This window comes from Rhinatrema bivittatum, chromosome 3, assembly GCF_901001135.1.
Source record: "Rhinatrema bivittatum chromosome 3, aRhiBiv1.1, whole genome shotgun sequence".
Taxonomy (NCBI): domain Eukaryota; kingdom Metazoa; phylum Chordata; class Amphibia; order Gymnophiona; family Rhinatrematidae; genus Rhinatrema; species Rhinatrema bivittatum.
In genome coordinates, this window is record NC_042617.1 from 4623219 (window position 1) to 4650192 (window position 26974).

Below are 26974 nucleotides of genomic sequence, written 5' to 3' on the forward strand. Positions count from 1 at the left end.
AAATGGAAACAAAAATAAGAACTCAGCCTAGTAAGCTTCATGGACATCCAGACGACAATCAAAATAAGCAAAATAAAAACATATTTGAAATATTAAAGGAGGCTAAAGCTTGACCACCAGAAAAAAAACTGGGGAGCTTCATTTCTGAATAGTTTTGAAAGAAGCAGACACCGCTGAGAATGCCTGGAGCAGCCCTTGGTAAAATGGGTCATGGGGGAAGTAGACAGGGCTTGTTCTGCAGACTCGGCTTCACTTACAGGCAGTCCAGGGAAGGGTTACCCAAATGTCTACTGTACATCCCTGTGAGGTACGGCCTCCAGAACTCCAGGTCAGGTCTCATTAATTACCCATACAAAGGCAGTATCACCTCCTTTTCTTGTACTGTAATACCTCTAATGCTCCCTAGCATTCTTCTGGCTCTCATCATGGCCTTCTTGCACTGTTTTTCTTCCTTCATGTCATCGGATAGGATCGCACTCTTGTCTTAGTTTTGCGCATAGCAAAACAGAAAATCAAAAAGGAAAAGAAAATCACCAAACACACAAAATCAAAAAGGAAAAAGGTTTGGTGTTTGCAGTTATCCTGTCTCCACAATGCAATTTAAAATGATCTAATATCCTCACAAAGCTCCCCAGTACAAGAAAATCACCAAACACACAAAATCAAAAGGGAAAAAGGTTTGGTGTTTGCACTATCCTATCTCCACAATGCAATTTAAAATGATCTAATATCCTCACAAAGCTCCCCAGTACAAGAAAATCACCAAACACACAAAATCAAAAGGGAAAAAGGTTTGGTGTTTGCACTATCCTGTCTCCACAATGCAATTTAAAATGATCTAATATGGTCACAAAGCTCCCCAGTACAGGAAAATCACCAAACACACAAAATCAAAAAGGAAAAAGGTTTGGTGTTTGCACTATCCTGTCTCCACAATGCAATTTAAAATGATCTAATATGGTCACAAAGCTCCCCAGTACAAGGAAGAGGAAGCATGCAAAACGCTGGAAATCACTGAAAGAGCCATATTGGAAGTATAATCATGGTGAGGCTCCTCTTCCATGAATATTATTAAGAAAAGCCTTTTTCTCCGAGCACAGCAGGATGTCATTCCTCGCATGGGGCTGACGTCGTCCCATGGAGGCCGCACGGAACTTTACCTCCAAGGTTCCTCTGGGCACGTGCAGCCCCCTATCCTATCCCCTTCCTGCCTCTCATTTCGTCCACAGATTTTGCAAGTCACGGTCCTGCTCTCTCACAGCTACTGCATGGAAAGTTTCTGGAGCTGCAGGGCCCCGGGGATTTCTTTTCTCCCTCTTGTACGTTTAGGAGCCTTCTCTCTGTTTGGGTTTTCTTGTTTTCTTGCCCTTGCTGTCTCTGTCACCCACGTGGTGTCCAGCAAGCTCGGCGAGATGTTTTCCCAGCCTTTGTATTGTGCTTTTGTCTAATGCCCCAAGGGGCCTGCAGTTTTCAGAGACCCTGCATGGTTGGGCCAGGCCACTTACCTTGGGTCATTCAGGGATTTGCTTGGGTACAGATCATAGCGTTTAACAGATTCTGGGAAGAATTTTAAAATGTTACTAAAGACAGCTCTTTTTAAAGCAGGCTTAGCAAATCTCTGTTGTCTATAGGTTATTTGAGGCTTTAGAAGTGGCTTTATTATTTAACTCTTGTTTTACCTGCATTTTACTGTTTTTATGCTTTGTCTTATCTGCATGTTTGTATTTTTTGTACATTGCTTAGTGCGCCAAGTGTAAGTGATTAACACATTTTAAATAAAGATAACAGCGTGCACACACTGTGGCACTAAAGTTTTTGGAAGGTGGGAAAGGACGTTGCGTATCTCGTGCTAAGAGGCAATTTAACGTGCACGCTGATATTTTAATGCATGCATGGTAAAAAATCATTTACAAACATTGGGTGGGCTATCATCTCCTGCAGTGAGACATCCGCTTCACCATTTGGCATTCTTTGGGGATTTGTTTTTCCCAGGGTTGCGTGCAGCATTGTTCTGGAGATTATATCCTTCCATTTTTGAACAATTGTAGAGGGTTTGCAGTTCTACTCAGCGACCCAGGTGAAGAAAGAAAGAACGTTTCTGGTTTAAGTCGTGCAAAGCACCCGCTCTCCTCCTCCTCGTCCCCACACATGCACTGGGGGCTCTCTCGGTGGATGGATTTGGTTGAAATTGGTAGGGGAGGCTCTGAGACGCCGGCAGCCCAGCCAAAGCCTTCCAGGCGGAGGTTGCTTCACAGATATTTGTTTATGACATTTCTAGCCCACAGAAGCCTATGAGCGAGCGAGGCCATCCATGGATTAGTAGGCGCAGCCGGGCAAGGAACACAAGAAACCTTGGGCATGTACCGTCCTTGTGATACGCAGCTCTGGCTTTTCTCCTCAATGCCTCTGTGTGCGGCAGAAGGAAAGTGCAAGAAGAATCATTTTAACTCCCGCTGCTTAACAGAATTCATGAATAAGCTGTGCTCACATTTTAACCTGCCTTTGGATGCACATTTTTGGGGGTACAGCTTTGCCCCCAATTTAAACCCATTAATAGTCGTCTTTGGATTATTGTAATTTCTTATTTTTGGGCCTCCCAAAACCTACTTTGAGGGCACTGCAGTTAATCCAATGATATCTGGATGCTCTTCTCAGGACCATGTTTCACCGGTGTTCATCCTTCACTGGCTGCCAGTTTTCCGGCGTAGTAGCTTTAAAATCTTGTGTTTTGGCTTTAAAGTTGTTCACGGACTCGCCCCACAGTATTGGACGTCCAGCGTGGGTCCTGGAATTTACGATGTTTGCAGGAGGTGCCCTCTTATGAAACAATTAGAAGACAAGAATGGGGGGACCAGTTCTCTGCAAGAAGCTTCCGGAGTTCTTGAAATAAGAAGGTGATTTATTGAGGTTCAGGAAGCAACTGAAGACACATCTTCTTTCTTTGGCTTCTGATAGCTGTGACGTCTCTTCTGGGGGGCCCAAGCACTCATTACAGGGAGGATGGGGAGGGTCTCTTGGGCTTCAGGTTAGGCTGACTTTGTATGAGCAAGACGTTTATTTTTGTTACTGTGTTTTGTTTTTATGATTATGTATGTTTGTTTGTCCCCCGCTGAGACTTGTGGAGCAGCAGAATATAAATTTTATAAATAAAATACAAGAAATTTAGCACAAAACTCGAGTGCACAAATTAGTGCTCCTGCATGCAAATCCCACGTTGCTCTTACTAAGTAACTTGCCAGCTGGCCTCTGAATATCTGCCCCTTTCTAGTAGGTACACCTTTTTAAACTGCCATGCAGAAGACGTGGGTTCAAGTCCCCGAGCCAGGTTCTGTTCCCCAGGCTGGAGGCAGGAGGATGTCTCGGCCAGCAGGTAATGCTGTGCCATTATGAGAGTCAGGGTTTACATTAAGCAGGTTCTGGAGGGAGCTGGCCACAGACTGGGAGTGGAAAACCCTCAAGGAGCTATGAATGAATGCTCAGGGTACCAGAGCCCAGCAGAGGATGGTCCTGACCAAGCTAGAAGCTCAAAGGAGCAGGAGGTACTCCTGGCAGCCTCCTCTCATCTCTCTACCTCCCAAAATTGTGAGGAAACGGCAGCTTTCTCTATTCAGGCCCATTGATTGCTAATCTCTGTTGTTTAAGCCTACAGTCATTCTGTCCTGCTTCTGGCGAGTTTGCCACATCACAACTTGCAGTTACTTATCTAGACGCAGAGAGACCAGGCAAGGTGAAGCTTATGCAGCTCACCCACTGCAAGCTTTACAGAGGCAGAAAATTGTAGCAAATTGATCCAATAACCAGGAAACATGCAGAAAAGTCCACGCGATGCAAACTTTACATTTTCCAGTGGCTTTCTGGTCTTTACCTGGATGATTCCGTCTTCCGGTTCCTTCGGGATCTCGGTGGAGTACTCCTCTGCTCTCTCCACGCTCACCATCATCGTCTCTAAATGTGTGAATTTGGAGATGAGCTCAGAGAGCAGGAAAGTGATGGAGAGTGCGTAGGACAGCGCCAGGCCCACCAGCCCTGCAGAGAAGAAGAGTCAGGGACTTCAGTGCGTGCACAGGAGGAAATGCTTGAGAAAGAGTGTGAGGGAAAGCAGAAAAGGAGAGAGGAACTTTGCACTCTGCTAATTCAAGTTTTCTGGTGGTCATTTATGACTTCCCACTGCACTATGGGATCTGTAGTCCTGTTTCTTCCATCTGAAATCAGCACTACAGGTCCCAAAATGAATGAGATGGAGGTGTCTCGGTCAGCATGGTCCTAAACTTTATGTTGAGGAGCCAGGTCATTCAGCAAGGTCACCTGATTACTCAAAGGCAAACCACAATTCAGAGTTAAAGTTAAAAACAAATGTTAAAAAGCTATTTATTCTGAGCTCACTGGGCTTGCAGAGTGTCAGCCAGCAAGCATGAGCTCCAGTGTACCTTTCAATACAACGTTTCTCCATTGACAAGCAGGAACAAAGCAGTGGGTGACGGTGCCGACACGGAGCTGACTTTCTGAGCATGCACGGCCGTTCCTTCCTGCCCAGCTGCCACCTCACATGTTTTCGTCCACCTTAGCGTCAGCATGGAAAATCTTTTGCTCTCTTGCTGTGTTTGTCGGGGGATTTTATTTGCTTGTTCCAGTGTTTATTTTTTGTTTTTGCCATTTTTGAAACTTATAAAATAAAATTAGATTTCCATTTTTTTTATTTTAAATTTTTTTCCTCAGTCTTTCGGAGAAATCTCCAACAGCCAGTAAGAAATCATTTAAACTTTGTGTAAGATGCAAACACAAAAGATCTTCATGACCTTTGCTTAAAGTGTCTGGGTCCCACGCACGACTCCTCCAATCGAGGCCCATGTGGCTGCATGTCTCTGCACTCCAGGGCCTTCAGGAATTTGCATTCAGAAGCCGAATGGTCTTCCCCTTCGGGAAGATTAGACTCTACCTCTAAGAGACCATTTCCACAGAGAACACAGTCGTGAAGGAGTGCAGGCTCTAATTCATCCTCCCAGACAGAATATGGAAAAGAAAAAATTTCTCGTTCAGCGTCATCATTGGGTAAACATAACGCTGAGGCTTCTGCACCATTAACGAAAAAGCACTGGGCAGAGATCTCCAGCGCCATGCAAACCAACCAAGGCCATTGGCACAGATGGGCTTGGTGCCATCCGGCATGTTGAAAGTGCTAACATGGACAACTTTGGCAATGACCATTGCATCAAGGCCTAAAATAATAAATTGCTTTTCCATATCAAGATGTTCATCTTACGCACAAACCAAGAGCAACATGTCTTTAGTTCTCACGGCATTGCAGTCTCTAGAATTCTTGATAAATTGGGAAAAATCTCACCTTAATCCTACACATCAGTTAAGTGCATAGGAACACTATAAATACCTTCAATGAATGCACAATTTAATAAAGATACTGCAATCAATGTACGTCATCTGTCAATAACATGAAGAACCTTCATGCGGATGCTCAGTCACGTGGAGGTGACCATTCACATCACATCACTAGTGCATTTAAACACACAGTAAGCTCAATGGCATCTCAATAATTCTTGGAATATTACCTGTGTTGTGTTTGGTGGACTGCAGACCCATCTCATCTCCCGCCACTCTTACCGCCAAGCCAAGCTAGCTCACCTCCCCTCCCGACACAGACTTTCAGTGACACGGCCAACTGCCGCACCTGCCTCCTAGCTCCTACCTGCTCCCTAGCGCCAACCCCTCTTCTGAACACAGTGGGAAGCGGTGCCACGAGTGCTCTCCTCTTCACAGCAAGATGCCACTGGGTCTGCCCCAGACTTAAAGGGCCAGTGGTGGGAAGTTGACGGAGGTGCCTCCTGATATGATGTCTTCCAGCCAGCCCTATAAAGGGCTCAGATGGAGTACTTTCCAGTGCTTTGGCAATAGGTCAACTCCTTGGAGAAGTGCATTGCCTCAGCATTCCTGGTTTCTGACTTCTGTTCCTGGTTCCTGATTCCTGTTCCCAATTCCGTTGGCAGTCTGGTTTGTCTTGAGTTCTTGTCTTCCTGGTCAGTCCTCCTGTCTGTCTTCAGCGACCCTTTCTGCTCCTCCTCTTCGTTCCTTGTCTCCCCCAGACTGGACTTCTGGCTTTGTCCTCAGATTGGACCTTGAGACTGCTTGACCTCTGCCTGCCACTGACTACTGCCTGTTTTCCATTACCAACTGAACTTCGCCTGGCCTGACCTCTGCCTGAACCTCGACACTGAGAATACTCTGCCTGCCTTGACCACAGCCTGAGCCAGACTCTGATAACCTGCCACCTGCCCTGACCACTGCTTGACCTGATTCCGCCCTCTCTCACTGTGCTGGCCCGCAAATACTTCCACGTGATGGATCTTCACTTCTACAGAGGCCCCGGCACCCGAAGGCTCAATTTAAGGGCTGGTATTGATAAAGCTCCAGTTGGACCTCTGCTTCAGCCAGCTCCACCTGCAGATGGTGGGGACCTGCAGGCTTCCTCCCTGCAGGTTGTGCCAACTCCCCCTCGGTCCAAGAGTCCACTCCCACAACAACTGCATCCGATATCCAAAATAATTCCTATTTCCAGCAGTCTAATTCACCCCCTGCGATGGTGGACACAACTATCCAACCTTTGTTGTGACCAGACTTTTCATTCACCTCAAATTCCTCACGTCATAATGACAGATGTGTCTCCTGAAGGCTGGAGAGTCCATTTTTGAAATGTTTGTTCTCAGAGGATCTGGTCAGTTTGAGAAGCCAATCTTCATATCAATTTCCTAGAATTAACAGCGATCTACAATGATCTTCTGATATTCAAGAGCTGGATAAAGGATTCCAAATTCAAATGAACAATCAGGTAGCAACGTTTTAAATAAACAAACAAGGGGGTACAGGTTCTGCAAGACTCTGCAAAGAAGCTGTCAGGATATGAAATTGGGCAGTCCCAAAGAACATTCTTCTTTCTGCTATTAATCTCCCTGGCAAGGACAATATTTTAGCACACTTGCTCAGTAAAAGGTGAATTTTAAACACCCGGCACACATCAATTAGGGGATGCATGAAGAAGTCGGGCTTAGGCATGAAGACCATATTTTAAAAAGCAACCATATAAGCATGTAAATGCCGCGGCACACACATCTCAAACTTTCCAAAAAGGGGCGGGATGAGGACATGGACTGGGTGGGGCATGGGCATTTTGAGCACCCCAGCGCGCAGCAAGGTCCCCTGTCGCGTGACTTTACTTCTGAAATGGATGACGTGTAAGTCATAAAATAAAAGGACTGAGCCATTTCTGAGAGGTTTAACGGGTCTGGGTAACTGGGAGGAGTGTAGGCTATCAAACCAGGGAGAGTTGGAGGAACTAGCTGTTAACTGGGTGAATTGGTGGATAATCTGGTAAACTGGGAATGGCGTGGGCGCATATCCGCTTTTAAAATCCCTTGACTTACACGACAGAAACGGAGTTTGCACCCTCGTGCGTGTGCCCACTAAACATTTGGCGCACACGTGTGCATGACCAGGATGTTTTACAACGTGAGCGCATATTCGCACACGAGTTATAAAATAGCCGTGTCCTTGGGCACAGGCTGATGAACTTGCGTAAACATGCGCCCATGCACTGGTCTGAAAGTTACCGTCCCGTTCTCTTAAACCTCATGAATGGTCTCTTCATCCTCTGGTGTTGCAGATTCTTTTCCTCAGTCGGGGAACGCTGCTCATAGACCAGAAATTACTTCTTTATTGCTCCAAGAGACCATCGCCCGATGCCTTTGCATCAGACGCATTTCTAACTCAGTGGAACAAGTGCCTTGTGTATGCATTTCTGCCAATTGTCCTCATCTCAAAAACATTAATCAAGTGTGAAAGGATACAGGCAGAATGATTTTCATAACCCTTTTTTGACCTCGACAAATCTGGTTTCCTTGGCTTCTAAGACTGGCAGAAGTGCCACTTATCTACCTTCCAATTTTTCCACAGTCCAAAGGCTCTCTGTTTCCCAAAGCTTTAGTCTCTGGCTCTCACAGCATAGATATTGAAAGCAAAATAGTAATGGATGCATTTCCCATGGAGGTAAATGAAGTTAGCAAGTAGCATATTTAAGACTAATTGGAGAAAATTCTTTTTCACTCAACGCACAATAAAGCTCTGGAATTTGTTGCCAGAGGATGTGATTGGTGCAGTTAGTGTAACTGGGTTCAAAAAAGGTTTGGATAAGATCTTGGAGGAGAAGTCCATTGACAGCTATTGATTAAGTTTACTTGGGGAATGGCCACTGCTATTAATTGCATCAGTAGCATGGGATCTTCTTAGTGTTTGGGTAATTGCCAGGTTCTTGTGGCGTGGTTTGGCCTCTGTTGGAAACAGGATGCTGGGCTTGATGGACCCTTGGTCTGACCCAGCATGGCAATTTCTTATGTTCTTATATTTTGGGTACTTGCCAGGTACTTGTAGTCTGGATTGGCCACTGTTGGAAACAGGATGCTGGGCCTGATGGACCCTCGGTCTGACCCAGTAAAACAACTTCTTATGTTCTCATGTTCAGCTAAAAAGCCTGCCACAAGGTACTCCAATAATTTCAAGTGGAAAAAATTCTATGTATGGTGTTCCCTTGTCAAAGAGGACTCTTTTACATGCTCAACTTCCTTTTACTTCAATGTCTTTTGTATTTTTCAAATTCTGGCCTGAAATCAAACTCAGTCAGAGTTCATGTGACTGCTTGCAGCATATCATCATAGTTGAGAGGACAAACCAATTTCTCAACATTCCATTGTGTCCAAGTGTATCAAAGGATTATAATCATATAAAACCTCCAATCAAGATTCCACCATCTGACTGGGACCTTAGTATTGTTTATCACAGCTAATGAAATCACCAAGCAGACATATATACCATATAGGAGTTTATTTACACCATTAATTTTCAAAGCATGATTTTCACAATCACTTTCTATAAATGGACTTCATCCCTACACAGACCTATATAAAATTACCCTCAAAGTGCGATTCATCCTCCCGTTTCTCTCCCAAGTCTCTTTTTAAGAGATTATAGCCTGGGATGCTCAATTTCCAATCCTCGTTTCCATATATATATATATATAAAAATTTTAAATAAATAAATAAATAAATAAATATCCAAGTCTGCCTCTGCCGTAATGACCTCCACGTCTGCGATTTTCTTAACAAGACTTTGAACATTTGCACGGATGGCTCCAAAATGATGCTCTATTTCCTACTCTCTTCTCTAAGAACATAGGAATATAAGAATTGCCATACTGGGTCAAGCCAAGGGTCCATCAAGCCCGGTATCCTGTTTCCAACAGTGGCCAATCCAAGTCACAAGTACCTGGCAAGTACCCAAACATTAGATAAATCCCATGCTAATATCAGCAATGAACAGTGGCTATTCCCTATTGATTAATAGCAGTTTATGGATTTCTCCTTTTCTCTTTTTTCATCACCTATGTTAGCAGCTCTCTCACCTTTATTTATACTCACTGTCTCCTGTATTTTATCTGATTTAATTTTGACTTATATTCCTTCAAGGCTTCCATTTTTTCACTTTATCTGTTTTTGCTGGTGAGGGAAAGAAGTTTATGCCCCCGTCCTTGTTCAGTATTAAATGCTAGGACTTGAAACAGGTAAGGTTCATAAAACCCTTCTTGGATGGATGAGAGCCATCCCATTTCTAATAACCCTTATCCTTCCATGTACATCCCCACTCATCAATGTAATCAAAATCATCTTCCTGGCACCAATCTTTCAGCATGACTTAAAGTTCTTTGTGAGGCCAATTCCTTCTACTTCTGAACTATAAGTAGGTAACACTTCTGAGAAGATCACAGATTTGTCTAACTTCCACCAGCCCTCCCCAACTCCTTCAACTGCTTCTGAATAGGAAGTATATAGGAGGCAAGAGTCCTTGTAGTCCTGATGGAAGGGACAGTCTAAGCTCAGATGTCTCAGTTCCCCTAGAAATGAATAAGGAAGAAAGAGAGATAATGGTGTATAGGAGACGAGTCTCTCCCTGTACTCCATGTAGAAAGTACAGTTGAATAAGGAAGAAAGAGAGATGATGGTGTGTAGGAGATGAGTCTCTCCTTGTGCTCCAGGTACATTTGAATAAGGAAGAAAGAGAGAAGATAATTCCTGAACCTGGGTCGCCAGATTCCCTCTGGTGTTGAATGATGGCAATCACTGAAATTGCTGTAACCACAACAACCCCAATCATCTGCAGACGGATATCCAACCATTGCATAGCTGTGTTACTGATAAACAGACAGCGCTGATTCCTCTCCAGTCGCACTTCATTCTCCTGTTCAAACCTGCAAGAGGCAATAAACCAGGGGTCAATACCAGAGAAGAATGTGTATTCTTAATTTTATTTATTACATTTATAACTTTCTTGAATTGTAAAAACATCCTAAGTGGGAAGATAATAATAGAAAACACAAATAATATATAAAAGCATAAATAAAAAATAAACATAACACAAAATCCATAAACAATATTAAGGTATCAAGAAAAACAAATTGGGAAAGTGCTCATATTTCTAAACGTAGCATTCTGCAATGCTGGATACAGGAAGACCACCCTAGTATGACCACTTGCGAAAACAGATAGATGATGTGTGTATTAATGAGAAGTATATGGAGAAATTTGATTTGCAGAAACGATGCAGAACCTTACTGTTGATATGGGACAATTATCTGCAGTCTCTCCCACAATGGGCGGAAAGCCAAATTTTAAATTATTATTACATACAAGAGTGGGAGACATCTTCTTCTACCAATTCAAGTAAACGCGGGGGGGGGGGGGAGGGGGGTTGTAATTGACTCTGTTTACTGTTTTATTTGTTGTTCAATGGCAAACACCAATGTCAGCTAACATGTTGAATGGGCTGTAACTAAAAAATTTAATAAAAAAGATTTGAAATTAAAAAACAAATTATCGGGACACCAAAAAAAAAAACAAAAAACAAAACATCAAAAGCTGCTTGAAAGAAAAAAGTGTTGACTTTCAGAAGGTTAAATCCAGTAATCATTCTGGGAAAAGCTCTTCCATAGCTGTGGGCTACGCATTGGAACAGCCGTACCCTGGTGCACTTCAGTCCTTCCTCTTTAAATGAAGGTACAGCCAATAGAGCCTCCCAAAAGGGCGCGTGGCCTGGCTAGAATAATATGAAGCTAAATGGTTTTTACGATAACCAGCTCCAACACTATATAAAGATTTAAAAACCAGACACAAAATTTTAAAATGAACACGATGGACCACAGGAAACCAGTGACACTGCTTTGAAATAGGAGAAATATTCTCACTATGTTTAACACCTTTAAGAGCACAGACTGTGAATTTACAAATGGACTTTATTTGAGGGAGCACAGAATCTGTGGATAAGCACTCCCAAAACCTTTATCTGACTTCTTAACTGATAGAACCAACCCTTTGTTCATTAAGAATTGATCTAATTTATGAAACTTCTGAGAACTACTCAAATTCATCCAACCTCATTTACCTGTAGCACAGTTGCCAAGAACCAATGATTCATGGTCATAATGCAATCCCGCAATCATTTCAGGCCTATGCCACATTTCTCCAAGAGGCAGATATGGCTGAAGATCATCTACATACATTAAATACTGGATACCAAAAGAGCAGACAATCTCACCCAGGGAAGGAAATAATATTTAAACAGAAACATTTAAATATTGGATCCCTGTGGAAGTCCATAATGGGAAGGAAGGGAGGAGGACACACAGTCCTGTGAAACCACACACTGATGTCCACCCTTTCAGTAATATTTAAACCATAGTAACATAATAAAAGATGTTCATCCAGTCTGCTCAGCAAGGCGTTCAGGGCTGTAATTGCCGATTCATGCAAGTTACCCCATGCCTTTTGTTAGGGCTGTAACTGTCGCTCCATGTAGGTTACGCCCATGCAGAAACGTTGCATCAAAATTATCATCGGTTACCTCAGTTCTTTACGTCCTTCCTCTAGCCACTAGGGATCCTCTGTGCTTATCCTATGTTTTTCTGAGATACCATTACTGTACTTGCCTCATCACCTCTTCTGGGATGGCATTCCAGGCATCTATCACCCTTTCTGTGTAAAAGTATTTCCTGACATTATTCCTGAGTCTACCCCTTTAGAGCTTCCTATCATGACCCCCTAGTCCTACAGCTTCCTTTCCACTGGAAAAGGTTTGTTTCTTGCATATTATTAATACCTTTCAGCTATTTAAAATTTTGTATTATATCCCCATGTCTCTCCTCTTCTCTAGAGTATCCATAGTTAGGCCCTTCAGTCTCATCTCATGTCTTTTGGTGCAGACCCCACACCATTTTGGTTGCCTTTCTCTGGATTACTTGTAACCTCTCTCTGTCCTTTTTTGAGAGATGGCCTCACCTACACCAGAATAGATAAAACAAATACAGCACATGAGGGCCAGCCTAGTGGCTCAATGACAGTGCTCTGCAGAAGATCAGGCTTCTGTCCTTTGGGTGAATCACAGAGGCAATATTTACACAGCCCCTAACAGGAAGGGTAGTCCAGCCATTGCACAAAGACAACACCTGGAGGCTGAACTCAAGATCCATGTTAGCTGAGTTCTAGAGAGAGCTGTGTTTTGTGGCCCCTGGAAGAGGAGCGTTGCTGCAATTCCTTGGCTAGGTTGGGAGGGGAACCCTTCGTAGAGTGTTGAGACCATAAGCCCAGAGATCGAGCTGGAAGCCCAAAAAAGAGTAAGAAGAAACTGCTGGGCCAAGAGGAAATAAAAGATATAAGTGATCGTTTTTAAATGATGACAAATAAGTTTACCTGCCCTGCTCACCTGTCTGTTGCTCGGGTTGCCCGGATGGTGTGTAGTCCTGTCAGGGTCTCCGAGAAGTGGGTGTAGATTGGCGAGAGAGTGATGCTGTTGAGCCGTTTCAGCTCCCGTGAGGTGTGCCGATAGTACCATTGGATGTAGAAGTAAAGGGCGGTGAGTGGCACCATCACCAGGATAATCCAGGGCAGCCCGTAGCTTATTATCACCACCATGCCCAGCAGGGCAAAGATGAAGACCAAGACCATATTGAGATTATATGGAAGGCTCTCATCTGCAACCTCCATGTCAGAGGAGAAGCGATTAATGATCCTGCCTATCGGCGTAGTATCGAAGAACAACACCGTTGCCTGGCAACAAGAAAATAGTATTTAAAAGCATGACATTAGTACGTCTGACAAATCAGGGAAACACTGTACTAGGTCTCAGAGGTACTGATCAACAGAAAACAGAGCTGCTTGCTATAACATGTGTTCTCTGAGGAGAGCATGGATGATATGATCAAATGGAGCCTGGCACAGAAATGTAATTTCAAGGTTTGTAGAAGCTTTGAGCATGCCCTACTGCCACGCATCCACACTAAGTGCAAGCGGAGGTGGGTGGGTTTTCATAGGACTCACATCTTGCTGTCCTCAGAGAACACCGGTTATAAGTAAACAACTCCACTTTCTCCAAGGACCAGCAGGAAAGCAATCACCACAAGAGGGGAATCCCTAGCTACAGACTGCCCCAAATGAAAAAAGTGGAAAACTCAAAACAGTGTCAGACTAAAACTGTTTGTGGTGGCTGTGGGCCTGGTTGTTTTTTTTTTTTTAACATGGGACAACCTGTAACCAAAATAACAGGACCTAAAGGGGGGGATGAAGTTAGATTCTATAATCAAAAGATCCTCAGGACAGATGGTCAAACCAACTGTTGTATTGGGATTCCCTGTCCAAGCAGTAGTGCGATGTGAATGGGTGGAGAGAACTCCATGTCGCAGCCTTCCAAATCTCCATGGAGCCCAATCTTAGGTGGGCTACTGACACCATCATGGCTCTAATGCCATGACCCACCAAGTTCAATCCTGCCTGGCTGTAACTGAAGGAGATACAATCTGCTAACCAGTTAGAACTGGTGAGATCCAAATTCAGAAGCATTTAGCTGCATAACTCAGACATTATTCGGCTAAATGAAGATTTGGGCACTTACCTGGCCAGATAATAAGTTATCCGGCTAGAATTTAGATGGATAACATAGGGGCATAACTGGGAGAAGCTGAGATAGCTGGTTAAGTTATCCGGCTAACTCCAATATTCGGCCCATAGACCTGTCCTACAGTTAGCTGGATAAGCTTATCCAGTTAACTAGCCAAGGTGCGCAGAGACCTAATATGGGCCTTGGTGTGTCTGCAAGTGACAATTCCAGGTTATTTTGGTATCAAAGGAAACAGAAAGCTGGGTGGACTTTCTAAGGGCTTCAGTGCACTCCAGATAGAAAACAAAGACTCTCTCACAGTCCAAATTCTGTAGTGCTTGTTCACCTTTGTGGGTATGTGGCCTGTGAAAGACTACTGGAAGAACGATTGACTGGTTAAGGTAGAAGTCTGACACTTCCTTAGGAAGGAACTTAGGATGGGTTCACAGAACCACCCTACTGAGAAGAAACTCAGAATAAGATGGATAAGTCATTAGGACCTGGAACCCACTGACTATACAGGCAAAAGTGACCACCACCAAAAATAGGATCTTCCAGGTCAGGTACTTTAGCTCACTGGAGTCTCTAGGTTGAAAGGGAGCTTTCATTAGCCAGGTAAATGCTGGTTGAGATCCAAAGGCACAGCAGGAGGATTGATGGGAGGCTTCAAGTGAAGCAAGCCCCTCATGAATCTGACACCTAAAGGCTGTACAGAGATGGGTTTACCTTCTACCTAATGATGATAAACCCCAGTTGCAGAAAGGTGAACACTAAACTGAGTTGGCCTTAAGACCTGACTCAGAAAAGTAATCACACAAAAAGGCAAACCTCCTCCATTTCAATCCATAGGACTTCCTGGAAAATTAATTTTCCTATCTATTAGTTAAAATTTGTAACTATCTTTAAAATCATCCATTGTACCTGAAGACTGGAGGGTGGCTAATGTATCCCCAATATTTAAAAAAGGCTCCAGGGGCGATCCGGGAAACTACAGACCGGTTAGCCTGACTTCAGTGCCAGGAAAAATAGTGGAGAGTGTATTAAATCACAGAACGTATAGAAAGACATGGTTTAATGGAACAAAGTCAGCATGGCTTTACCCAGGGCAAGTCTTGCCTCACAAATCTGCCTCACTTTTTTGAAGGAGTTAATAAACATGTGGATAAAGGTGAACCGGTAGATATAGTATACTTGGATTTTCAGAAGGCATTTGATAAAGTTCCTCATGAGAGGCTTCTAGGAAAAGTAAAAAGTCATGGGATAGGAGGCGATGTCCTTTTGTGGATTGCAAAATGGCTAAAAGAGAGGAAACAGAGAGTAGGATTAAATGGACAATTTTCTCAGTGGAAGGGAGTAGGCAGTGGAGTGCCTCAGGGATCTGTACTGGGACCCGTGCTTTTCAATATATTTATAAATGATCTGGAAAGAAATACGACAAGTGAGATAATCAAATTTGCAGATGATACAAAATTATTCAGAGTAGTTAAATCACAAGCAGATTGTGATAAATTGCAGGAAGACCTTGTGAGACTGGAAAATTGGGCATCCAAATGGCAGATGAAATTTAATGTGGATAAGTGCAAGGTGATGCATATAGGAAAAAATAACCCATGCTATAATTACACAATGTTGGGTTCCATATTAGGTGCTACAACTCAAGAAAGAGATCTAGGCATCATAGTGGATAACACATTGAAATCATCGGCTCAGTGTGCTGCGGCAGTCAAAAAAGCAAACAGAATGTTGGGAATTATTAGGAAGGAAATGGTGAATAAAACGGAAAATGTCATAATGCCTCTATATCGCTCCATGGTGAGACCGCACCTTGAATACTGTGTACAATTCTGGTCGCCGCATCTCAAAAAAGATGTTATGATCCTGCTCTCGGAGCACATCCCGCAAGCAGGCTCTCACTTACTGCCTGACTCCACCACTATCGGCCCGATGCCACAGGACTTCCTTGTGGCGACCTATACCGTACTGGCTCGCTGTCGGAGCCAGTACTGTATAGGTACTGGCTCCTTGTCGGAGCTCCTTTGTTGCCTTGTCCTAGTTCCAAATGTCCTGATGTTCCAGATGTCGCTGCTGCTGCCTCCATGTGGTCCAACGACGCCCTGTGTGGCAGGAAGGGCCGCTGCCATTCTTCATCATGGCAGGAGCTGCCACCAGGATCCCTTCGTCACAGCTTGCAAGCCGCCACACACTCTCTCTTCATGCGGCAGGAGCCTGCCACCGCTGCTGTCCATCTTCGTGGCCTTGCCGCTGCCGGGACTCGTCTCTATGTGGCAGAAGTGCCGCCACTCCTTCCATCTGCGCGGCCCGAGCGCCGCCATCAGGATTCCTCTTCACAGTAGGAAGCCGTGTCCAGGTCCACCTTCCTTCACGGCCTGGAGGCCATCACTGTCCTCGGTCCTGCTCCACTCCCTGGGCCCTCCTCTAGGTGCGTGGCCACGCCTCTTCATCTGATTTAAAGGGCCAGTGGCGGAAAAAGCCCGCTGCCCACATGAAGTCCTCATCAGCTTCACTTCCTGCTTCAGCCCTATAAAAGGGCTCAGTTCCTGTTCTTCAGGGCCTTCGTATCGGAATCCATGATTGCCCGTGTTCTTCCTCACTGGTCAAGGTCCTCTGTGATCTTCATTTATCCAAGATGGTTCTTCGTTCCATGTCTTTGATGTTCCTGGTCTCGTTCCTTGTTGGAGCTCCTTTGTTGCCTTGTCCTAGTTCCAGATGTCCTGATGTTCCAGATGTTCCTTGGTCCTGATGTCTAGAAGTCCTGATGTTTCGAGTCTTCCACATTCCGAGTCTGTCAGCTCTTAGAGTCCTCCAGATGGCCACCCTGAGGGTAAATCCCTATAGAATCCGGTTCCTGTTTCCGGTCATTGGAGCCTCGTTTGTTTGGATCCCCTTCCAGCGCTTGTACCACTCACACGTGGTCCACAACCAGCCTTCCTAGGTTGTGTAGGGCACGCAAGCAGACAGTGTGGTCCGTGACCAGCCCATGGGGAGCTGTGTAGGGTGCCCTGAGGGACAGTGCCCACCTTTATCTTCCAAGTTCCAAGTCGTTGTCGGAGTCTTCCAAGTTCCAAGTCCTTGTCTGAGTTTTCCAATTTCCATGTCCTCAGCCTCCATCTGGCCTCACACATTCTTTGTTCCCAAGCGGCGGGTCTGGAAGGGCTTCTGAGTGGCCGGAGGGCTACTCCTGAGCCCAGCAGTGCATTGCTGGGTCTCATTGGTGCGTGTAGGTCCAGCGGAGGGCTGATCCTGCCTTGTTCCTGTTCCAAAGTTCCTTGCCTTAGTTCTAGTCCTGCCTTGTTCCTGTTCCATCCATGTTTGCATGCCTTCACTTCCCATGGTGTGCCTTGGGGCTTCTCCCTGAGTCATGCCGAGGTTCAGGGGCTCATGCTCTCCCATGAGCTAGCGACTGCGCCTCCATGCCCTCAATACCAACTATAGGCTGCGCCTGCAACAGGATCCGTAGGCCTCACGGTCACAACAGGATCCAAAAGCCGCGGTCACAACAGGATCTGAAAGCCATGAGCTCGGTGAGCTGTTCCTGCGACAGGCTCAAGTTCCTGGATATTTTTTGAATCTTGTTTCTTGCCTAGAAAAACTTTTGCTCCTAGTTTTCTGGACTTTTTGACTGGTTAAAAAATGTTTGTTGTTGGTTTCGTCTTTTGAGTATGTCTGGATTCTCATGACCAGCAGGAAGCGGCTGCACTTGTTCCAGAGACCATCTCTGTTCGGTTCCACAGAGATGTGGGGTTCCATCCTGAGTTTCACATGACCTGCAGGAGGCGCTTGCGCCCAGGTTTCCACATCTTCATTACTAAGCTCTGCTTCTTTGCCGAACATCATCAAGCTTCAGAGAGTGTATGCCTACTTGAATCGGATTACAGCAACTCCAGATCTTTGGGTTTGACCAACTTGCAGGAGGCGCCTGCACCCTAAGCCTGGCTTCGTCCACCAGTTCCAATTCAGCCCATGCTTCTCTGAGCTTGGTGCTTGTCATGGGACTAATTACAGCTACCATCCTGATGCTGCTCTGCACAGGTGGGAATTCCAGCTTCAAATTCCATTCCAGGGTTCCTGAGATATCACCTTGTTGGATCTCTTCGCCTTAATTTCTCCATGGCAAGTTGTCTTGAATCCACAGCTTGTAAACCATCATCCTTCTGGCATCCTTTGCACAGCTTCTGAGCTGCTAGAGTCCGGATTGGGAAATCTGACTTGTTCTCATCCGCCTATTTGATGCTGTCTCCACTGCTAGACAAGGTCCGTGATCGCCACCTTCAGGCTTATCTGGAAAGTTCACATTGTCCTTCAGCTCAGTTTCCATCAGGAAGGACCCCTTGCTCCATTTAAGGATGGCTCTTCAAGGATGAATGAATCTTGCCAGCCTTCAACTGTTTCCACCTTTATAGGCTGTCTTCGCAAAAACCTGTGTTACCATCTGCTCTCACTATCCACCTATGATGGGAATGAGCGTCCAATAGATTCTGCTAGAATCCTTCTCTGTCTCCAAGCCCTGCCTTTTGGAGACTTATCCCTTGTCTTAAAGCAGCTTATCTGATCTGAGTCTAATAGATTGCTTCTATCACTACTCTGGAGATCCTCTTCAAGAAATGGTTTCTTGTATAAAGCTGGGCAATTAATTCTCTTGACCATCTAATGCCTTATGGAGCAACCCTTCGCGGTATGGGAGCCCATGTTAATATGTGATTATTCCTGAGATGCAGCCTTCTTCTCAACCTTATTAAAGGAACTTCTCTCATCCATTCTGGCCTTATAAGAATTTGAGTTCAGTAATCCTGTGAATCTCTTCATTTCATCTGTCAACCGCTACTCTGAGACATTAAGGTTAAAACACCGTCTTTAAGTTTTTAACTTGTACTTTCTATGGTAAAATTTCTTTTACCGGCCTATCTTCCTTCCAGCTTGTTGCAAGCTTCCAAGTTCTCTCCCCTTGTTGATTGTAATTTTTGACTTATTCCTACTTATTGTTATCTTTCATTTACGTGAATTTGTTACTCTTGTTGTTTTCCCTTTGTTAAACTGTAAACCGATCCGATATGGTAATTTACTATGAAGGTCGGTATAAAAAACTGTTAAATAAAATAAATAAATAAATACTCCATGTACCAACTGTCTTCAAGGAGTACAAAATACCCCAAGACCAGTTTCCATTTTTTGAGCAATGTTTGTTGGACCGTCTAGCTCCATCTGGCACTCCTTGTACCAATGTTCTTCAAACAAGTGGTATCTGCAGGTTTGCATTCTCCTGACACACCATCCTGCATCCAAGATTCCAACTGTGATGCCTTAAACCTACTATCTGGCTATTGGCCTCAAGAAGAAGATGATGTGGAGGTGTTCCTCACTCTTGTCTTGATTTAATAATAACCTGAACTGGACTATCCCTTAAGATGCTATTGTTACTTCAGTGCCTCCAATTCTACCTGGGTCATGTCTTTTGAGTTTCATCGTGTGTCTACGTTGTCTTCAGTATGTTGCTTCGCCTCATCGCTTCAGCTCCTTCCAAGCCTTGAACATCTTGTGTTTGGACCCCCAAGTTCCCCAGCTGGTACAGAAGATATGCCTTCTTGCCTTCAGCCATTGAGAAGAGGCTAAAGGAGAGGCTTTGAGGAGGGGGTGCTGTTATGATCCTGCTCGCGGAGCCCATCCCATGAGCAGGCCCTCACTTACTGCCTGACTCCACCACTACGGGCCTGACACCACAGGACTCCCTTGTGGTGGCCTATGCCATCCTGGCTTGCTGCTGCCGCCTCCGTGCGGTCCGACGTCGCCCTGTGCGGCAGAAGGGGCCGCTGCCATTTTTCATCGTGGCAGGAGGTGCCGCCCTGTGCGGCAGGAGGGGCCGCTGCCATTCTTCATCGTGGCAGGAGGTGCCGCCAGGATCCCCTCTTCACGGCCTGCATGCCGCCGCACACTTTCTCTTCATGCGGCAGGAGTCTGCCACCACTGCTGTCCTTCTTTGCGGCCTTGCCGCTGTCGGGATTCATCTCTATGCGGCAGGAGTGCCGCCGCCGCTCCTTCCATCTGTGCGGCCCGAGTGCTGCCATCGGGGCTCCTCTTCGTGGCAGGAACCCACCTCCACATCCACCTTCCTTCATGGCCTAAGTGCCTCCGTCGGGGCCTGCTCCTTCATTCTTCGTGGCCTGGAGACTGCCGCTGTCCTTGGTCCTGCTGCAGTCCCTGGGCCCTCCTCTATGCACGTGGCTGCACCTCTTCATCTGATTTAATGGGCCAGCGGTGGGAAAAGCCCGCAGCCCCACCGGAAGTCCTCATCAGCTTCACTTCCTCCTTCAGCCCTATAAAAGAGCTCAGTTCCTGTTCCTCAGGGCCTTCGTACCGGAATCCATGGTTGTCCATGTTCTTCCTTGCCTGTCAAGGTCCTCCATGGTCTTCATTTGTCTAAAATGGTTCTTCGTTCCATGTCTTTGAATTTCCTGGTCTCGTTCCTTGTCGGAGCTCCTTCGTTGCCTTGTCCTAGGTCCAGATGTCCTGATGTTCCAGATGTTCCTTGGTCCTGATGTCTAGGAGTCCTGATGTTCCGAGTCTTCCAAGTTCCGAGTCTTCCAAGTTCCGAGTCTGCCAGCTCTTTGAGTCCTCCAGATGGCCATCCCGAGGGTAAATCCATATAGATCTGGTTCCTGTTTCCGGTCACTGAAGCCTCGTTTGGTTGGATCCCCTTCCGGCGCTTGTCCCACTTCCACATGGTCCGCAACCAGCCTTCCTAGGTTGTGTAGGGCGCACAAGCGGACAGGGTGGTCCATGACCAGCCCATGGGGGGCTGTATAGGGCGCCCTGAGGGACAGTGCCCACCTGTACCTTCCAAGTTCCAAGTCCTCGTCTGAACCTTCCAAGTTCCAAGTCCTTGTTGTTTTCGGAGTTAGCAGATTGCTAGGGAGCTAGCAATCTGTTGGTATTTAGAAGAGTTGTGGGTGGATCCTTGGACCAGTGGCAGATGACCACGCCCCCGGGGGAGAAGATCCCGAGAGGGACCACCGGTCAGGCTCAGAGTATGGAGACAGACACACACTTCTTTTATTAGATAGTATACTGAACCACCAGAGGTGGCAGTAGTGAGCTGGAATGCCCGCCTGGGCTGTAGTCCCTCAGATACTGGAACAGCGATCCCTGGAGGCTGAGCTGTAGAGAAACTGAAATATAGTGAGTAGGCAGGGTATGCAGAGTTCATGAACCAAACCCGATGGTAACATTCACACAATGTCTCATAGAAGCCCAGGAGCTGGAAAGTATAGGCCCTCGAGGAGCGAGTACCTGGTTCCAGGGAAAGCTCTGAGAGAGCGATGGTAACTCACTGATGTAGTTGGCAGTGATGACTTCCAGGCAGAAGAGAGTACCGAGTGAATCTGGGAACGAGGGCCCTCAAGGAGTGAGTACTGGTTCCAGACTGCGACCTGAAAAGCAAAAGAGAGAGCGAGGCCCCCGAGGAGCGGGTACCCCTGGTAAGTCCGAGGAGGCAGAGTAGCTTAGGTAGTGAAAACCAAACCTTTGCTAACTCAATCTGTTAGCAAATTAGAAGACCTTATATATCCGTTGCGAGTGACATCATCTTAGGGGTACGCCCCCGAGGTTCGCGCCATCGCCGGTACTTCAGTCGGGGCTGCGCCACGCGCGCGCCCCTAGCCCTCCAGGAAAACATGGCGGGTTGCAGCGACTAGCCAGTCCGGGGACGCCGGAGAACTTCGGCAGAAGAACGCCGTGGCAGCCAATCTTCCCGCGGGCGAAGAGGGAGGCGCCAAAGAGGTAAGGAGGGCAGAGAGGGCGTCGGGAACCGACGGACACAACAGTCCTCAGCCTCCGTCTGGCCTAATGCACTCGTTGTTCCCAAGCGGCGGGTCTGGAAGGGCTTCCGAGTGGCCGGAGGGCTACTCCTGAGACCAGCAAAGGGCTGATCCTGCCGTGTTCCTGTTCCAAAAGTTCCTTGCCTTAGTTCTAGTCCTGCCTTGTCCTGTTCCGCCCATGCTTGCATGCTCTCACCTCCCACAGTGTGCCATAGTTCAAGGGCTCACGCTCTCCCATGAGCTAGCGACCGCACCTCTGTGCCCTCAACACCAGCCATAGGCCACACCTCCAACAGGATCCCTAGGCCTTGCAGTCGCAACAGGATCCAAAGGTCACGGTCGCAACAGATATATTGCACTGGAGAAGGTACACGGAAGGGTGTCCAAAATGATAAAGGGGATGGAACAGCTCCCCTATAAGGAAAGGCTGAATAGCTTAGGGCTGTTCAGCTTGGAGAAGAGACGGCTGAGGGGGGATATGATAGAGGTCTTTAAAATCATGAGAGGTCTAGAATGGATAAATGTGAATCGGTTATTTACTCTTTCAGATAATAGAAGAACTAGGGGGCAATCCATGAAGTTAGCAAGAAGCACATTTAAAAATAATTGGAGAAAATTCTCTCTTACTCAACGCACAATTAAGCTCTGGATTTTGTTGCCAGAGGATGTGGTTAGTGCAGTTAGTGTAGCTGGGTTTAAAAAAGGTTTGGGATAAGTTCTTGGAGGAAAAGTCCATTAACTGCTATTAATTAAGTTGACTTAGGGAATAGCCACTGCTATTACTGGCATCAGTAGCATGGGTTCTTCTTAGTGTTTGGGTATTTGCCAGGTTCTTATGGCCTGGATTGGCCACTGTTATTAGGCTACCAAATGTTTAAAGATGCAAGCCGTCAGGACTGCGAATATCTCGGGCATCATGGCCTGAGGACAGCACCTTAGTAGCTCCATCACTTTGCATCATTAAACATTCCTGAGCTTAGTTACGGAATCCCCTCCAGCCGAATATGTGTTTTCTTTCATCGGCTTCATTCTTGGCCAGGTATCTCTCTCATTAGGATTGAACTCCATCTGCTGTTTTCAAACAATGGAAGGTCCCCGTCGCCCCCCCAGATGTTCTGCTGCGTGGTCCAGCCCTCGTGCATGTGCTGGACGTTGCAGGAGGCAGCATGGGCAGTGGGGCCTATGAGCTGCAGACTGAAAATGCTTTATAAACTTTACTAGCTTAGAAGCAACCCAGTTAACGGTGAAAATTCATTTTGTTAAGCCTATAAAGTATGAGGGACTTCACGAAACTGTCTGCTATCCCTATATGTATGTGTGAGGATCACGTTAAGGGTGACTTCAAAATTCCCTCTAGTAAAATCTGCTTGTGCCGGTGATCTCTTTTGGGATTGGCTGCTTTATAGTTTTAGGCCGTTTCCTATGAATAAAGAAATGTGCCTACATTTCCAGGAGCTTACCATGAGCACCCTGCTCAGCAGTCTCTTGTGAATGACCGTCGAAGCTCGGATGATCCCGTAGGCAAAGAGAAAGGCCCGGGAGATGGTCAGGATGGAATTCACTGCCACAATGCAGCCGTACACCATGAGGTAAAAATTCACATCCGAAGAGCTGTTCCTCGGGGCTGCGGCTGCCGCTGGGGCCTTGGACCTGCTGGAGAAAACGTCCATTTACTTCACACACAGAGCCGGGGAGCAGGAACCGTGCCCTCCTCTAATGGCGTAGCCGCATCCCTCTACATTGCCTTTTTAGCTGGTAACATCATCGGTGGTTTCCCCCAGAGCAACCTCAGCCGAGCCACCAGTCGAGCTCCGCTTTGCCCTGCGCTGCAGCGTGAATGCACAGAGAGCAATGTTTGACGTGAGTTAGGCGGAAAACCAGCCTGCGTGCTGGACCACACCGTGAGGAGGCGTCCCTGGGGGCACGCTTAGGTTGCGGGGAGGAAAAGCAGGCGCCTGGGTGACCTTATCACATTTACATGGGCAAATGACAGGGGTGCCAGCGACAATCTGGAAGGTGAACGTGCTCAGGGGCGGACAGGTAAAAAGCAGCTCCTCAGGGTCCCAGCAGTGCCAGGGAAGCTCCCTACTCACGCCGGGGCACGTAAGGAGATACGTTTTTCACTTCTGAACATTTTGGGTGTTACTCTCAGGGGCTCTCACCACCTCCGCTTCCTTCTATGAGGGGCGCTATTCTCACATTTTACCTCCAGCTTACATCTCGGCTCACTACTCTTCTTTTCTCCTTTCTCCCTTGTTTACCTCTCCAGACAGAATCAACTAGAACCTGGGGTCTCCAAACAGATGAAAGCAGGCAACCCCAGACCAGAGAGGTAGGAAGAAAGCCATTTCAAAACAAAACTGGATGATTTATTGAACCAAAAGCCGCTGACATACCCAGCAAAGCAATGAAAGCAGCTCTGCCAGCATCTTCCTCAGCTCATCTCATGAACCATGGCTACCAGTGCAGTTTCACTGCTAAATCCCTGATGGAAACCAGATTGCCTCCGGTGCGAAATAGTCATTTTATTAAGAAAAGACAATCTTTTCCAAAACCTCCCACATAAATAGCAAGTTTGAAAATGGCCTATAATGATTAAGCTATGAAGGATTACAACCACGTCTGGATTTAATCATTGGGACCCTGTGCTACCAGGATTCAAATTATATCAAAATGCTAGGCCAGGTCAAACGGGCGAAGGAGTGGAGCTATAGGTTAAGAATGGCAAAGGAGTGAAAGAGGAGGGAAAATGCACTGAGAAATCTCTGCACAAAAATTCCAGGTGTGATGGGAAGAGCACAACAGTGAGGAGAACTATCTGCTACCTGGCCAAGATGACGAGACAAACCGTGAAAGAGTAACAGAAATTACAAAAGCTAAGAAATTAGGCAATTCAATAATACTGGGAGATTTCAATTACCCTGATCTTGATTGGGTAAATGTCTCAGGCACAATCGAATCTTTATGGGTAGAAATCCCTTGTGTGTCGGGGAAGACTATAGTGATAGGGGTATACTACCGTCCACCTGGTCAAGATGGTGAGACTGACAGTGAAATGCTAAGAGAAATTAGGGAAGCTAACCAAATTGGTAGTGCAGTAATAATGGGAGACTTCAATTACCCCAATATTGACTGGGTAAATGTATCATCGGGACACACTAGAGAGATAACGTTCCTGGATGGAATAAATGATAGCTTTATGGAGCAATTGGTTCAGGAACCAACGAGAGAGGGAGCAATTTTAGATCTAATTCTCAGTGGAGCACAGGACTTGGTGAGAGAGGTAACGGTGGTGGGGCCGCTTGGCAATAGTGATCATAATATGATCAAAGAAGATTTGTTGGAAGGGAGCTCCAGAGGATAGGGGCAGCAGCTGAGAATGCCCCCTCCCTGGTCTCATTAAGAGGGGCAAGCCTTGTGGAGGGTGTGTGCAGGAGATCCTGACTGCAGGAGTGCAATGATCGGGAGACTGTGTAAAGTTTCCATGGGAAGGCGACAGTGCTCAGTAAGTTATGGACAGTGATTGCTCATTTATATTGGATGTGACAGGAAACTGGAAGCCAATGAATACATTGCAAAACAGCTGTAAAATGCTCTCAAATGGTTGTATTAGTCTCGAGACGAGCGGCAGCATTTTGCAAGATCTGAAGTGGTCTAATAATATAAGCAGGAAGGCTGGTTAACGGTGAATTACCGTAGTCTAAGCTTGAAAACATGAATGACGGAAGGAGAGTTTGGAAATCAGAGGTTTTAAATGTCTGATGAGGTTTAAAACAGAGAGAAGGAGACGGTGAGTTAATGTGGGCAGGCACTGAGAGTGAAGGGTAAATCAAAGCACCAAGAGTATGCACCGTGTCAGAAAGATGTGTTTCATAGTCATTAAGTGCGGTAAATGAAGGAACAGGGAAAGATGGGAACCTGGAAAGAATGAGAATTTCAGTTTTGTTAAGGTTGAGTGAAAGTTTATTAGAGCAGAGCCAGTGTTGGACTGAAGAAATACAAAAGTGAAGCAAATGTTTGAGTTTGATCCCAGGATGATTTCAGAGGGGAAAAGAACTGAATATAAACTGCATATAATCTATAGTGTACCCAGAGGCTAGCGAGATGTTAAATAATACTGCAGATGAGCCTAGGGGTACACCACATGAACGAGGAAACCATGAGGATTGATGAGAACCAGTTATGACTTGTTGAGTATGGCGAGAAAGATAAGAGTGAAACCAATTGTAGATCAACAGTATCAAAGGCTGCAGAAATATCAAGAAGAAACAATCTGTTGTTAGGATCCGTGGGTTAATGGGTCCTAGGCCCGAGGCGAGAGTTGGTACCGCCCACGGGGAGGAGCTCCACTGGGCCTCACCGTCGGGAGGCGAGATCTGTAGCAGCAGATGACACAGCCCAGAGAGTACGGAGAGAAAGAGGCTGGGATATGGCTGCAATCACCAGAGTAGGAACTCACTGTGGTGGAGCGCAGAGCAGGCCCCGAGGAGCAGGGAATGCGAGGCAGAGTACAGGGGGAGTGCCAAGGCGCCAACCCCGAGGGGCGGAGCCACGTGGAGAGTCAGCACAGGAAAAATGACGTAGTCTTACCCAAGGAGCGGGGGAGCCCAATGGAGTCTCTGGCAAAGCACGCAGGCACTACCGCAAGGAGCGGGGAAGCGCAGCACAGTCGCTGAAGTACACAAGGCGTTGCCGTGAGGAGCGGGGAAACGCAGCACAGACGCTGAAGTACACAAGGCGTTGCCGCGAGGAGCGGGGAAACGCAGCACAGACGCTGAAGTACACAAGGCGTTGCCGCGAGGAGCGGGGAAACGCAGCACAGACGCTGAAGTACACAAGGCGTTGCCGCGAGGAGCGGGGAAACGCAGCACAGACGCTGAAGTACACAAGGCGTTGCCGTGAGGAGCGGGGAAACGCAGCACAGACGCTGAAGTACACAAGGCGTTGCCGCGAGGAGCGGGGAAACGCAGCACAGACGCTGAAGTACACAAGGCGTTGCCGCGAGGAGCGGGGAAACGCAGCACAGACGCTGAAGTACACAAGGCGTTGCCGCGAGGAGCGGGGAAACGCAGCACAGACGCTGAAGTACACAAGGCGTTGCCGTGAGGAGCGGGGAAACGCAGCACAGACGCTGAAGTACACAAGGCGTTGCCGTGAGGAGCGGG

At 46.5% G+C, this 26974-nt stretch overlaps 1 protein-coding gene across 5 annotated transcripts in view; it reads right to left on the minus strand.

The window, feature by feature from the left end:
* The window catches only part of LOC115086663 (multidrug resistance-associated protein 7-like), a 174801-nt gene that overhangs the window by 28504 nt on the left and 119323 nt on the right, over positions 1 to 26974 (minus strand). For 3 of the 5 annotated variants that reach the window (XM_029592826.1, XM_029592828.1, XM_029592825.1), the window contains exons 14-17: positions 23270 to 23462; positions 12811 to 13154; positions 10134 to 10303; positions 3866 to 4026 (exon numbers count right to left, since the gene is read on the minus strand). In XM_029592826.1, the coding sequence (XP_029448686.1) occupies positions 3866 to 4026; positions 10134 to 10303; positions 12811 to 13154; positions 23270 to 23462 (868 nt within the window). The remainder of the gene's footprint in view (positions 1 to 3865; positions 4027 to 10133; positions 10304 to 12810; positions 13155 to 23269; positions 23463 to 26974) is intronic. The other 2 variants (XM_029592829.1, XM_029592827.1) reach the window with 1 other exon arrangement.